Source organism: Impatiens glandulifera, chromosome 1 (genome assembly GCF_907164915.1).
Source record: "Impatiens glandulifera chromosome 1, dImpGla2.1, whole genome shotgun sequence".
Classification (NCBI taxonomy): domain Eukaryota; kingdom Viridiplantae; phylum Streptophyta; class Magnoliopsida; order Ericales; family Balsaminaceae; genus Impatiens; species Impatiens glandulifera.
Window position 1 is genome coordinate 52682798 of NC_061862.1, and position 15866 is coordinate 52698663.

At 32.4% G+C, this 15866-nt stretch overlaps 1 protein-coding gene across 3 annotated transcripts; it reads left to right on the top strand.

The window, feature by feature from the left end:
• Positions 1-627: 627 nt before the first annotated feature.
• LOC124921716 (mitochondrial pyruvate carrier 1-like) lies at positions 628-2331 on the top strand. 3 transcript variants are annotated; one of them, XM_047462405.1, is made up of 5 exons: positions 628-652; positions 1303-1405; positions 1474-1528; positions 1603-1738; positions 2081-2331. In XM_047462405.1, exons 2-5 carry the CDS (start codon positions 1313-1315, stop codon positions 2145-2147), a joined length of 351 nt encoding a protein of 116 aa, XP_047318361.1. In that variant the 5' UTR covers positions 628-652; positions 1303-1312; the 3' UTR covers positions 2148-2331. The 3 variants fall into 3 exon arrangements, with proteins under 3 accessions (XP_047318361.1, XP_047318362.1, XP_047318360.1); XM_047462404.1 differs by lacking the exon at positions 628-652 and adding an exon at positions 759-798; XM_047462406.1 differs by lacking the exon at positions 2081-2331 and having other exon boundaries at positions 1603-1742.
• The last annotated feature ends 13535 nt before the right edge of the window (positions 2332-15866 follow it).

Below are 15866 nucleotides of genomic sequence, written 5' to 3' on the forward strand. Positions count from 1 at the left end.
ATGTGAGTATTATGGTAAAAAAAAATAATCTTTTACTTTTAAGTTTGTGTATTTACATAAAATTTTAAATTAGTCTATTAAGATAAATGAAGGTGATTTATAAAAAATCAAATACCGCAAATCAAAACATTTTTTATGTCCAGTTTATGTGGCGGGCTATAGTGCGTATACACTAATAAAAATGGTATTTTTAACGACCAACATTAACCACGGTGAGTATACGCCGTGGTTAATAATTTTTATTAGTGTCGATGTGTAACGTCCACACTAATAAGTATTATTAACCACGACCTTCATTGTATTTGCCGTGGCTAATATTTTGACTTTCTCGCCACACTCCCGCCATTATTATTAGTCAAAGTTTTATGATGAACGCCGTGACTAAAAGTCATGTTTTTCTGCATTTTTTCCGCTTTTTTAGAGAAAATTAATAAGCACGACGTTATCATAAAGCCGTGATTAATAAAATATTTATTAATCACGGTTTTATGATAACGTCGTCCTTAATAATCGTTCATTAAAATTTCTAGATTATTGAGTCACCTGCGCGATGGAGTTGCGTCTAGTGTTCTGCAGTAGTGGTCTTCTTCCCTTCCTTTGCTAACGCCGCCGCCGTTAAAGCTGCATCCCGCCTCCCCTGCCGCCAAGTAAGGTATGTATATTTAGTTTCTTTCTATCTCTTTCCTTTGAACCCAAATCTTATTCCATTTCAAGTCTAAGCGGATTTCTCTCGTCTTTCCGGTCTGATTAGATTATATACACAAACAAACGCCACATTCCTATTCATCTTTTCAATCCGTGAGTCTCTTTCTTTTGCTCCTTACATCACTTTATATATATATATATATATGAACTCTTAATTACGATTGTATTCTATTTATCACGAGATTTGTAGATAGAAACGTTTATGCCTGTTTGAAAACTATTATTCCTAAAACAAACCTACTTAAATTTTATTTTATTTTTACTTTAATTTCTTATTTTCATTCATTTAAAAAAAATAACTTTAATAAAATTAATTAACAAAACTAAAAGCACGCACCTTGAGAAATGAAATGAAATGAAATGAAGTAGCTTGGTAGTAAAGCTTTCCCAGTGTCTTGTGGAATAAATAAAGAAAATCCCGTGTTTGGTTTTAGGGTAAATCAAGTTTTTCAATATGGATTAAAGAAGATTTTCGTTCTTCTTGTTACTTACCTCCATTTGATCCAATAACAGGGGGATACTGCTGGAACTTTAGCATGCCTTTCACTTTTTCTTTGCCTAACTCACATCCTCCTCTTCCACCTAAACAATATGCAGTTGATCAGATATGGCATCTTTTCGTGCATTTTTGAACAGTCCAGTTGGCCCCAAGACGACTCATTTCTGGGGCCCCATTGCTAACTGGGGATTTGTCATTGCTGTATGTTCACTTGTTTAATCTTGCATCATATAGGCTCTAGTCTCTTTTCTAATATTTATTTTTGGCAGGGTCTTGTGGACATGAAAAAGCCTCCAGAAATGTTATCTGGAAACATGACTGGAGGTATAGAATTTTAGTATGTCATATTAGAGGGAAAAATACTAACCGGGTTTTGATAAATCCATCATTGTGTACAGTGATGTGCGTGTATTCTGCACTATTCATGAGGTTTGCATGGATGGTACAGCCTCGCAACTATCTGCTATTCTCGTGCCATGCTGCTAATGAATCTGTACAGCTTGTTCAACTTTCCCGCTGGGCCAAGGGCCAAGGGTGAGTAAATTCATGTCTTAAACCAATAATTTAATGCCTAGTGACATTTCATCTGTGTTAATCCTACTGCCTTAATTTTGAGTACAAAGCTTAAATTTGATATATAAGTGATTAAAGATTCACTATGAATCAAAACTAGGCGCAATTTCTGTTTCTGTTGGCTTATTTCAAAAGGGTTATCATATCCAGACAAGAGAGTGTTACTACAATGGCAATTTCCAGCATTCATTCTTAACATTTTTTTTTTTTTTTTTTTTTTGCATAAACGAGTGAATACTGCAAGATTTGTTTATAGCTTGCAATCTATACAAGGAATTAATGGATAATATGGTTACATTTTAGGTACTGGGGGGAGAAGAAGAAAGCTGAATTAATGGATAACTTGATTGGGCTTGTTTGGAATGAATGAATGAATGAATGTGTATCAGATTATGTTAAGTATCTTCATAATCTGTTTCTTTGTTGCAGCTATTATGAATGGATAGTAAATAAAGACTGCAGTATTCAAGTGATTATGTTACAACTGATAGTCTTGCTTAAACATTCATCATTTTTCTTCTTTAAACTATTAATTGGAATTATTCTCTTTACATCTAATTGTTTATGTAATAATATTTTCCTTGTTTGAATTGGAGATTTTTGTTTTCAAGAAAATACTGTTTGATGAAAAAAATGAAGATTTATTTGGGTTATTTGCATCAAATAATCAAAATATTATTGAACTAAAGCTTGTTTGAATTTGGGTTTTCTAAATAACCCAATAAAATCAATTATCACTATTTATCAAATTAATCAATTCATTAATTAAAATATTCTATATTTTAAATTATAATTATTTATTTTATTTATATATATTAATTTTTTAAAATTTTTTTAAAACACTAATCATCATTAATAATCATTTTTTTTTCTTGTTATTTAAATAATTGGACAGAAATGTATTTGTTATTATTAATAATAAAAGAAATAATTGATGATAAATCTTGATTTTGTTTGGATATCAAACAAGTGCTTGAATTATGGCTGGATTAGGGAGGATAATGTACCCGCAGTTAAATAAATCTTGGTTTTGTTTGGATATCAAACAAGTGCTTGAATTACTCCAGGATAATGTATTCGCAGTTGGAGTACTCTTTCCCGAATTCGATTTTACATTATCCGTTGAGTAGTTAGTGAAGTACCATTCCTGAATTCGATTCTCAATATATTCTTAAGTCAACAATCTGTGAAAGACTCTGTTAGATGGGAAGCCATTCGAGACTTTCTGATTGTTTATGCTTTTCCTATGATTTTTATCGATTGGATTATGCAATGCGTTTCATCATCCTGGCTTTGTTGTTAACGTCAATGGAGTCCACAGAGGCTATTTCAAGGGTGAAAACGGGGTAAGGCAAGGGGACCCCCTCTCTTCTTACATTTTCGTAGCTATCATGGCGATCTTTGAGAGCATCTTCGCGATGTTTCGAAAGAATCGTCCATACATCTTTCACCCATTTTGTGAGGTAGAGGAGGTAACGCATTTATGCTTTGCTGACGATTTGTTCATTCTAGCGCACGCAGACGTTGATTCCATTAAAACTATTAGGGCTGCACTAACGTTCTTTTCTGAGGTAACAGGTTTAACTATTAATGAAAGCAAAAGTGTGGCATTTTATGGAGGCGTGAAGGACGAAACAAAGCAGGACATCTTCAACATCATGGGCATCAAGGAAGGCAGCTTTCCCATAAGGTACTTAGGAATTCCGTTAACTGCGAAGCAGATCGAGATCTCACACTGCAAGCCGCTGATTGAAAAGGTAAAAAACACGATATCTGGCTGGGCAGCGAAAAAATTTCTTATGCAGGGAGGATCGAACTTATCAAAACCATGGTTATGGGCATAGTTGGCTATTGGGCGCAACAAATGGTCATTCCGAAGAAGGTAATGAAGGAACTCGACACACTGATGAGAAACTTTATCTGGGGTAATAGTGGAAGAGGAGGAAATAAAGTCAAATGGACCGCTCTCTGCAAACCGAAGGACGAGGGAGGCATCGACTTGAAGAACTGTATCGAGTGGAACAAGGCTCTAACCTTCAAGCATCTGTGTACTTTGGAGCGCAATTAGGAGTCACTATGGATCAAATGGGTGCATACGAGGTTTATGAAACACGAAACCAGCATCTGGACCTGCAAAATTCACGAAGGTATGAGCTGGTCTCTAAAAAAGATTCTTAAACTAAGAAGCGATATTGCAGATCTTTATGACATCCGACTAGGGGACGGGAAAGGCACTCTATTCTGGCACGACCCTTGGTTTGAAAACTAGCCTATCATCGACAAGGAGGAGTTTCAAAATACTCATATCAGAAGGGACTGCGCAAAAGCGAAAATCAGAGACATCAAAGACGGGAATTGGAACTTGCTCTTGAGAAAAATTCCATAAGGAAAGAGGATACTTGATCATATAAGTAACATACAACTACACGACAGACCGGATATTCATGAATGGAAAGCTGAGGACAATGGGAAGCTAGTATTGAAGAAAATATGGGAGGTAATCCAGGAAAAAGCGCAGAAAGTAGAATGGGCTCCTCTTGTATGGTCAACGAAGATTATCCATCGACACCAGTTCATCCTATGGCTCGCCTTCTGGGAAAGACTCAGCACACATGATCGTATCAGTAAGTATATGAGCATCCCGGACGCGAGCTGTCTTCTATGCATAGGAAATGAAGAAACCATAGATCACCTATTCAGGAGCTGTTGTATTGCTTCAGAGCTTTGGGACAGATTCTATAAAAGCCTGGAGCTGATCAGTTTCCCGAGCGAATGGAATGAAATCAAAGAAGCGGCACTACTCAAAGCCAAGGGAAATAGATTTGCAACAAGCGTGTTCAAGTGCGGCTTTGGAGCCGTGGTGTATAACATTTGACAAGAACGAAATGCAAGGGTATATGACAGAACCCGTAAGAGCATTGACGAGTTATGGAAAGATATTGTATCGGATTGCAGCGCCCTCGCGGGAACGTGGAGAGGAATTCCAAGCACGGAGCAGAACTGGAATATCTACAGGAACTGAAATTTACCGTTTTTTAAACTGATCACCAGAATTGAAAGCATTGTAAATAGATAATTTATTTACGTTTTTAGCTTTTATTCAGAATGTTACGACTTCAAAATCATTCTAGGCCTGTCTAGAATGATCTCTTAAACTCGTGGTTTTTTTTCCCGTTTTTGGGAATTTTTAATGAAATGACGCTAAGTCGTTTTTCCCAAAAAAACAATCTGTGACAGAGTAATATCATCTAGGTTGAAGCTTTTTGTTTACATTTTTCAAATATTATTTTTTTTTAAAATTTTTCTTAAATGAAATTATTTAATATATATATATATATATATATATATATATATATATATATATATATATATATATATATATATATATATATATATATATATATATATATATATATATATATAAGGAGATAGTTATATATTTTTACATTAAACACAAATTTTCATTCACCTTATTTTGTTGGGCCTCAAAATAAATCAAATGGTTACTAACTTGGAAGCTTTTCATCCACATTAAAAATGTAACTTATATCTAATTGAGTTGTGAGTGGTATATATACACACTATAGTCAACATACAAGTGCATTCAAATTCGTGATATTTGATTTATTAAAAATTATCTTACCATTTCATATATATATATATATTGATTGTGTTGAAATTAATGTTTTTAATTAAAATAAATATTTTTAATTAATTATGGTATTGATTAGGATAATATTTGGAGGTTATAAGTTACAATATTTAATTCTAAGATAACGAAAAGATTTTGATTTTTATAATATATTTACCTTGTAATGGGATGATTGGAGAATCAACAACAAAATAATAATCCTTTTGTAACCTTCGTTCCTTATTTTTCTCTTCAACCCAACAAAGTGGTATCAGAGCTTCAAGATCGATCCATGGCGATGCTAGGAGATTCTTGGCCGATACGAGGAGCGCAACTCATTTTCGATGGAGAAGATTATGATTATTGGAGTGTTATGATGAAGACACTCCTAGTCTCACAAGATCTGTGGGATTTGGTGGAGAACGGACACATTGAAGATCAAGATACCGCAGGATTATCAGATCGTTCATCCGATAAAAAATTAAAGGAGAACAAAAAGAAAGATGCGAAGGCCTTATTTATTATTTAACAAAGTATTTCTCGTAAGTTTTTTCCGAGAATAATAGGGGTTAATACATCGAAGGAAGCGTTGGATATATTGCAAAAGGAATTTGAAGGGAGCGACAAAATGAAGACAGTGAAGCTCCTGACTCTCAAACGAGAGTTTCAAAATTTAAGGATGAAGGAGAAAGAAACTCTACAAGAGTACTTCTCAAGGGTGATCGAAGTTGTAAATCAAATCAAGTGTCTTGGCGATGACTTGACCGACAAAACGGTTTGCGAGAAGATCTTGATAAGTCTTTCTCCAAAGTATGACAATATGGTGGCCATTATTGAAGAAATAAAAGACCTCCCGTCACTCAGTATTCACGATTTGATGGGTTCTCTTGAGATGCATGAACAACGGATGAAGCGACATACCGAAACTTCCATCGAAAGCGCCTTTCAATCAAAAGTGAGTGTAAAAGAAGATTCTATTGAAAGCTCGAGTAAACGTCAATATTCTCGTGGCGGTGGAAGTTATGGAAGAGGTCGATGACGTGGCCGAGGGGGAGGTAGAAACTTCCATGATAACAAATTTTGCAATCATTGTAAAAGACCGGGTCACGTTGAAGAAGATTGTTATCATAAAGGTAAACCTCAATGTTTTAATTACAAGAGGTTTGGTCATATGCAAAAAGATTGTCGAGATCAAAGAAGAGAGCAGGCCAATTATACCGAGGAGAAAAGGAATTGTGAAAGTGATGGAAGCACATTTTTTGCATGTCAAGCGGCTATTGGAAAAAATGATAACGAGTGGTATGTTGATAGTGGGTGCAGCAATCACATGACCGGAGATGAGTCAATTTTTTCAAAATTGACAAGAGTGACACAACTCGGATCACAATGGATAATGGTGCTGTGGTGAAATCAAATGGAAGAGGTACGATCGTAGTAGATTCAAAGAAAGGTAAATTGCTAATTCATGATGTGTTGTTTGTTCCGGATTTAGCTCAAAATTTGCTGAGTGTTGGGCAACTTATGCAAAATAATCATGCATTGTACTTTGATTATGATTATTGTAAAATTTTTGACAAGAAAAATAATAGAGAGTTGATTGCGGTTGTTAAGATGGAGAGGAATCGAAATTTTCCTCTTAATCTTAAACCTGCAAGTTGTGCATCGATGAAGACCAATGTTGAAGATATGTCATGGTTGTGGCATAAACAGCTTGGGCATGTGAACTTTGAGAGCTTGAAATTGCTAAGCAGAAAAACTATGGTGTATGGGTTGCCAAATATTAATGACAAGCATGATGTTTGCGAGGCATGTGCTCTTGGTAAAATCCATCGAGAGACGTTTCCGAAAGAGAAAGCCTGGAGAGCAAAATCATTGTTGGAGCTCATTCACACTGATATCTGTGGTCCGATGTCCAAAAACTCTCACGGAGGTAACAAATATTTTATCACTTTTATCGACGATTTTACAAGAATGTGTTGGGTCTATTTTTTGAGGCAAAAATCAGAAACACTTTATTTTTTCAAGAAGTTTCAATGAATGGCTGAGAGACAAAGTGGTAAGGTGATTAAAAGATTAAGAAGTGATAGAGGAGGAGAATACAACTCGAAGGAGTTCGAGAAATATTGTGAAGATATTGGTCTTGAAAGACAAATGACGACGAGTTATACGCCAGAACAAAATGGCGTTGCTGAGAGGAAGAATCGAACAATTGTCGAGATGGCGAGAACCATGATGAATGCAAAGGGGTTACCATTGACTTTTTGGGCCGAAGCAACCTATACAGCAGTTTATTTGTTGAATCGTTGTCCGACAAAGGCGGTTGAAAACAAGACACCATTCGAGGCATGGTCCGGGGGTAGAAAGCCGTCAGTCAATCACTTGAAAGTGTTCGGATTCATTTGCTATGCTCATATCCCGAAGCAAAAGAGAAATAAACTTGAAGATAAAGGTGAAAAATGTATATTCATTGGCTATAGCACCAAGTCGAAGGGATATCGATTTTTTAGCTTGAAGAAAAATAAGGTGATTGAAAGTCGGGATGTGATCTTTAATGAAAAAGAACAATGGGATTGGAAAGAGAAAGGTGTTGAGGATGTATAAATGCCGGTTTTTGAAGAAGATCGGAGGGAGTCATCTAGACAAGTCAATGGAAGTGGTTATGAAGAAAGTGAGCATCAACAATCTCCGACAACACAACCCGGGGCGAGTTCATCCATTCCGATCCTTACTCCGATAAAAATGAGAAATTTGAACGACATATATGCTCGATGTAATTTTTGTGTTGTAGAACCTGAAAGCTTTGAACAAGCTATTCAAGAGGAGATTTGGGTGAAAGCAATGGAAGAAGAAATCAACATGATCGAAAAAAATGAAACTTGGGAGTTAGTAGAGAAGCCGAAAGAAAAAGATGTGATTGGGTTGAAGTGGATTTACAAGACGAAAATGAGTCCTGATGGTTCGGTTAAAAAATGCAAGGCAAGATTGGTGGCAAAAGGGTATTCTTAACAACCTGGAGTCGATTATCATGAGACATTTGCACCGGTTGCGAGACACGAAACGATAAGGATGTTGATTGCATTAGCCGCTCACAAAGGATGAAAGCTTTACCAACTTGATGTGAAATCTGCATTCTTGAATGGAGTATTGAAAGAAGAGGTGTATGTGGTACAACCACAAGGCTTCAATGTTGAAGGAGAAGAAGAAAAAGTATACAAGTTGAAGAAAGCGTTGTACGGATTGAAGCAAGCACCTCGTGCTTGGTATGGAAATATCGATGAGTATTTCTCTAAGAGAGGATTTTTTAGGAGTCCTAGCGAGCCGACACTCTACATCAAGCATGTTGAATCCGATATGCTCATAGTCTCTCTTTATGTTGATGACTTTATTTTTACTGGAAATGATGAAAACATGATTAATGAGTTCAAAACTGATATGATGAAGAAATATGAGATGAATGATCTATGTTTATTACATTATTTCTTGGGTATTGAGATTGATCAAAATGATGGAAGTGTATTTATTTGTCAAAATAAGTATGCCCAAAGCATTCATTCAAAATTTAAAATGGATAATTGTAATCCTATGATGACTCCATTGGTAGTAAATGAGAAGTTGGTGAAAGATGATGGTAGTGGTGATGCTAATGCGGTACAATATAGAAGTCTGGTTGGGAGTTTGTTGTACCTTACGATTACAAGACCCGATATCATGTATGCTACGGGTTTATTATCTCAGTTTATGCACCGACCAAGCAAAATTCATCTTGGAGTTGCAAAGAGAGTGTTGCGATACATTAAAGGGACTATGGAGTATGGTCTCATGTTTGAAAAAGATGATAGTGAAGATATTGAGTTGTTTGGGTTCTGTGATAGCGATTGGGCTGGAAGCATGGATGACATGAAGAGTACATCCGGGTATTGTTATTCACTAGGTTCAGGTATTTTTTCATGGGCGTCGAAAAAGCAAGAGAGAGTTGCACATTCCTCCGCCGAAGCCGAATACGTATCGGCAAACGAAGCAACCAAACAAGTGGTTTGGCTAAGGAAGATTTTAGAAGACATGGGGGAGAAACAAGATATGACTACAGTTCTCTTTTGCGATAGCAAATCGTCAATTGCTATGTCGAAAAATGCGGTATTTCATAGTCGAACAAAACACATCAACCTTAAACATCACTACATTCGTGAAGCAGTGGATGATGAAGAAGTAATGATCAAGCACGTAAAGACTGGAGATCAACTTGCAGATATCTTCACTATAGCACTTCCTTTAAACAAATTCGTCTACTTACGAGATTTGTTAGGCATGACCAACAAAAACATTAAGGGGGAGTGTTGAAATTAATGTTTTTAATTAAAATAAATATTTTTAATTAATTATGGTATTGATTAGGATAATATTGGGAGGTTTTAAGTTACAATATTTAATTCTAAGATAACGAAAATATTTTGATTTTTATTATATATTTACCTTGTAATGGGATGATTAGAGAATCAACAACAGAATAATAATATTTTCATTTCTTTTTGTAACCTTCGTTCCTTATTTTTCTCTTCAACCCAACAGATTGTAATTAAAAACACAATAAGAAAATAGAGTAAGTTATGATAGAATATCACTATAACCACCTTTACATACCCCCCAAAAAAAAAAAAAAGTTTCTAAAACTAATTTTGCAAACTAATGTTCAAAGTTGAACCGATATTACAATTTTAATTCAAAATTTCAATTGTATCCTTAAACAAATATAAATTCTTTTTGCTAATTGGTTATTCCTGGGAAGAGTCTTCAATGGATGGTTCCTTCCAAAAATTCAAAATTAACGGCAAAAAAATATTCAAATGGTTGAATTTCTTCTTCTTCTCATCATAACACTTAGTCAATAATATTAGATTTATGTGTGGACCACACGTTTAGATAAGTCCAACCAAAGGTTTCTTAGTCCACTTTGAGAGATTGTTTGATGTAGGTAGGTCTTTAAGTCAACAGACCATACCGTTTAGAATCGTACCGAAATATTCAAAACTTAACCGCTAACAAACCAATCAACCGAGAAATCTGCTGTCTGAAAAAGTTTGAACCGAAACTTTCTGGTTCGGTGTGTCTGTTAATTGATTGCTAAATCGGAACACAGACTAAATCTAGTTTTATAATTTATGAGAGAGAAAGCACTGAAGTAGTATGCAAGCTAGCAGAATGATTTGACTAGTAGGCTAGGATTCATTTCATGGATATTAATTTTTTAATTAATCATTTTTAATAATTATATCTTTATTTTATTAATCAAAATATTAAAATATTTTATATTTTAAATTATTATTTTTTATTTTATTCATATATATTAATACCTTTTAAATTTTTTTACCAAAAATAATCATTACCTCCTCAAAATCATCACCAATCATAATTTTTATTCCTCTCTAGTTTTTTCAAAAAAAAAACTATTCAAACCAAGCTTAAAATAATAAGATACTTTTCACCTCCTTCTTTAATTTTAATTATTTTTTATTTTATTAAAAATCGATTTAACCGAAACCGATGGTTTGTAATGTAGACAAACCGACCCAACGGTTTGGTCGTACATTTTAGTCTATAAATTGATCGAACTGATCCGTTTACCGGCCTAAATGTAGGATGTTTAACTAATCGGTTAACCGGTTAAACGATTTCAATTACGTCGGATTTTACCTCTTATTTTATAAACTAGTTAACCGACCAATATTGATATCGGTTTTAAAAGTTTTAATTTTTAACTAATATTTATATAAATTAGTTTTTTTTAAACAATTCTATAAAAAATTATAATTTAAAAATTAAAAATAACTAATATACATATATATATATATATTATTAAATATTATTTATAATATATCTAATATTTACAAAAATATATCATATAAATTATAAAATATAAATATATAATTAAATTATTATCGATTTTTCGGTTAAACCGTTAAAAAAATAATTCAACCGAAAATCGAACCGTTTAACCAGTAAAAAGCCGGTTAATTAGAACCGGTAAAATGAAATTGTTAAGCTATCGGTTCAGTTTAGTTATCGATTTTTCAGTTTTTATTCACAACCCTAGTTTGATTCGTTTTTTATGTTTTCTCAATCATATATATTTTAAACTATAAAATCAATTAATTCATTAATTAAAATATTAAATTATTTTTATTTATTATTATAAATTTTAAATATAAAATAATCATAATAATTTAATCAATTAAAAACTAAAATAACTTAATTTTTCATCCCAACAAAATTTTCATAAAAACTCACTAAAAACTTTTAAATAACAACAAGCTAACAGAAAAGTATTATTTTCTTACTAAAACAAAGATCTTTAACGAAAGAAAAATTATGACTATAACTAAACAAATTAGATTAACGAGCTTGATTCATACTCAGACCAACTTAAACAATGAGATAATACGTTACAATGATGAGATCAGATTGAATAACTTTAAAAATTAAAATAAAATTTATATTAGTTTTGAAACTAATTAATATATATATATATATATATATATATTTATATAACAAAATGCAATATAACAAAAATAAGTAAAACTCTTTAACCAACTAGACTAATAACACTTTATATTTTAAATTCAACACCAAATTTAATGAACGCGAGACATTTTAACAATATAAGTTCAACTTTTTAACTAACTAATCTATATATAATGATGCTAAAATTTTAAAGTGTCCAAATTACCGGATCGAGAGCTATAGTTAATTTGGATATATATATGTGAGAGTAAATGGATACTTGAGTTAGATTGTGGATTGATCCGCCCATAAACTTAAAACGGTTAAAAATAAAATTAAAAATGCTATCACATTTTTACCATAATATTTTTTCATAGTTTTTTTATATTATAACCAATGCAAATGCTAGTTTATATAATACCTCATATGACCTTTTTCTAAATTATATCTTAGGATTATTTTCAGTTATATATTATTCATTTTTTAATTTTTTTCACAAATATTATTTTATATTTTTCTATAAATTCGTTTTAATGATATATAAGAAAGTCTTTCAATAAAAATTAATTATTACAGGAGAATATTTTATTATTATTTACCTAATACAAATTAAATTTGAATTATTTAATTATATAAAAACTCGATTAAAATTTTCCTTTATTAAATTTATTTCAATTTCATAATATATTTTTTTAATATTCTATTATATATAAGAATGATGACTCTCTAGGTGGAGTGGATCAAGAATATAATAAAAAATAATATTTTTTTTTTTATAGTAGATAAGGGACATGGCTCATTCACTTTATTTTTTTTTTATTATTATTTTCTTTTATAAATCTAAAAAAAAAAAAACTAAACTCATGTTTATACTTCATTAAATCTATAATTTTCTCATTATATTATTCAATGCCATCAAAAAAATAATTTAAACCCATTTTAATTTTTTTCAAGCCCGCCCTAACGGTAATTTCTGAGTCCGTCCCCGGTCACATTCACTTTAATTTAAGATGTTTTATAATATATTTTTATAAAATTTATATATACATTGTATATTCTTTTTTTTATTTCTAACCAAATTAAAATAATTTGTATATACATTTTGTACTAGTATAGCTTGTAGGTGTGCTTGTGTTAAACTGCCTAGAATATTAGGAATTTCTAAAAAAAAATGGTTTCGCAAACACATCCTTAATTAAGTTAGAATTGTTATTTTTTGATTTATATTAAAACTATATGGTGAAATCTTGTTTTGACCTAATAGATAGAATATTTTGAGTTAGTTGATTCCTAATTTTATTATTGTTTGTGCATTCATTTCTTTTTCCTTCAAGTACAAAGTACCTAAAATTTCAAATTTAGGGTAGATATAACATTTGAATTCATCATTAATCCACATATATAGAATTACACATATTTTGATTAAAGAAAAGGTTAGGCGTGTTTAGCAAAAATTCATTGTAAAAATGCTGTTTAAAATACCTGGGTAATTTAGGGATGTGATATTATAATACTATACATATATTTTCATTTTTTAATTGTGTACTTTTCAATTCATTAATGTTTCTAGCTAGAAAAAAACAAAAAGATTGTCAGTTCATGTTAATAAAAGCATGAAAATAATGATACGATAATATATATGTGGTGCAGTTTCATTGTAGACTTTGTTATTTCAAAGTCTTTTATTATTATTATTATTATTATTATTATTATTATTATTATTATTATTATTATTATTATTAGTTCCACCTTTCAGGGACTTTCTTATATGAACTAGTTTATCTTTCCGAAACCTACACATATATATATATATATATATATATATATATATATATATATATATATATATATGCTAGAGTTAAGAATTAGTTAAAGGAGCTTGAATTTAAGATAATAAATTAAAAAATATATATACTGAAAATAAAATAAAAAAAATACAGTGTTAGTAATTAGTTTGACTAATTATTAGACAACTTATACAATACTTGTTATTAAATTTTGAAAAAAATATATTTAAATAAAGGCAATAATAGCACATAAAAAACCCATATAACTGAAAAATCTTTTATTTTCTTGGACCTTCCAAGGGCTTCTTTAGCAACGGAGGATGTTTTTCACCATTCATATTTAAATTAATGTTATGTTTTTGTTGATGCGGTATAATTGGATCTTGTTAGGATTTGTATCTCCCAAATCCTACCAGCTTGAAAACAATCTGTAAAAACACAAGAAAGAAGAACACAATAACACACAGATTTATAGTGGTTCACTCAAATTGAGCTACATCCACTTCAGCCACCACCAGATTTACTATGAAGAAGAAGAAGGAATACAGAGTTTTTGCCTCACACTTTATCTCTCTAGAATTCCGTCTACACATGTAAACCCTTAATAATTACATATTTATAGGGTAAACATTCAGGTAATAAACCTAAATAACTTTGGTCAGGCCCAAGCCCAAAACCAAAAAAGATAAACCCAATAAACTCTAATTAACAATGTAGAGTTTATTATAAGTGTAGGCTCCATAACTCAACAATCTCCCACTTGGAGACTAACTCTCGATCGGTAGTGGCTTTCCATTCCCTATCTTAACGAAGAAGACCAACTGAAGTTGCACACAACTTCAGTTTCTCATTTGTCACAGTTTTCGTCAACATATCAGCTGGATTCTCACTCCCGGGAATCTTCTCAAGAGCTAATACTCCATCTTCTAAAGCTGACCAGATGAAATGATAACGAACCTGTATATGTTTCGTCCTGCCATGATAAACAGGATTCTTTGCCAAATGAATGGCACTCTGACTGTCGCATCGCAACACACTTCCCTCGTAGTCTTGACCCAATTCTCGCAAAAAGGTTGTAACCACATCATCTCCTTAGCAGCTTCTGTCACAGCAACATACTCTGCCTCACAACTAGAAAGAGCAACAATCTTCTGCAATTTTGAAACCAACTGATTGCAGTACCTCTCAGAGTATAAATGTACCCTGTTGTGCTCTTCCTACTATCAACATCACCACCATTGTCAACATCAACATATCCTTCCAAACACATATTACACTTTCGAAAACACAAAGCAAGACCCGTACTTCCTCTTAAGTATCGTAGTATCCACTTTACTGCTTCTCAATGTTGTCTACTCGGATTGCTCATGAATCTGCTAACAACTCCCACTGCATGTGCTATGTCTGGTCTTGTGCAAACCATCGCATACATAATACAACCAATGGCAGAGGCATACAGAACAGTTGCCATGTAATTTTTCTCCTCCTCTGTTGAAGGCGACTGATCTTTAGATAGTCTGAAGTGACTAGCTAAGGGGGTAGTAACTGGTTTTTCATCATACAAGTTGAACCTGCTAAGAACTTTCTTCACATATTATTCTTGTGAAAGCTTGAGAACTTCTTCATCCCTGAAAATTCTCATCCCAAGGATTTGTTTTGCAGCACCCAAATCTTTTATTGCAAACTTTTCAGACAACTCTTTCTTAAGCTTGTTAATCTCATACAAGCTTGCTCCATCAATCAACATATCATCAACGTAGAGAAGAAGAATAATGTACGATTTATCAAACCTCTTGATATAGCAGCAATGATCAGCTTCACACCTCAAAAAATTGTTACTTTTCATGAAGCTATCAAACTTCTTGTACCATTGCCTTGGAGCCTGTTTCAAACCATACAGACTCTTCTGAAGCTTACACACAAGCTCATCTTTTCCTTTGATTTCAAATCCTTCTGGTTGTCGCATATAAATTTCTTCATCTAGATCACCATGAAGAAAAGCAGTTTTGACATCCATTTGTTGAAGATGAAGGTCTTCTTTCACAACCAAACTCAAAATAGTTTTAATTGTCATCAATTTAACTACTGGAGAGAAGATTTCATTGTAGTCAATACCTTCTTTCTGTTGAAATCCTTTCACAACCAACATTGCCTTGTACATCATGGTTTTATCATG

Excerpts from the sequence above, each read along its gene's own strand:
- LOC124921716 (XM_047462405.1), top strand. The coding sequence starts at position 1,313 with ATGGCATCTTTTCGTGCATTTTTGAACAGTCCAGTTGGCCCCAAGACG. Across the intron at positions 1,406-1,473 it reads ACTGGGGATTTGTCATTGCT|GGTCTTGTGGACATGAAAAA; the intron begins GTATGTTCACTT and ends TATTTTTGGCAG. Across the intron at positions 1,739-2,080 it reads CGCTGGGCCAAGGGCCAAGG|GTACTGGGGGGAGAAGAAGA; the intron begins GTGAGTAAATTC and ends GTTACATTTTAG.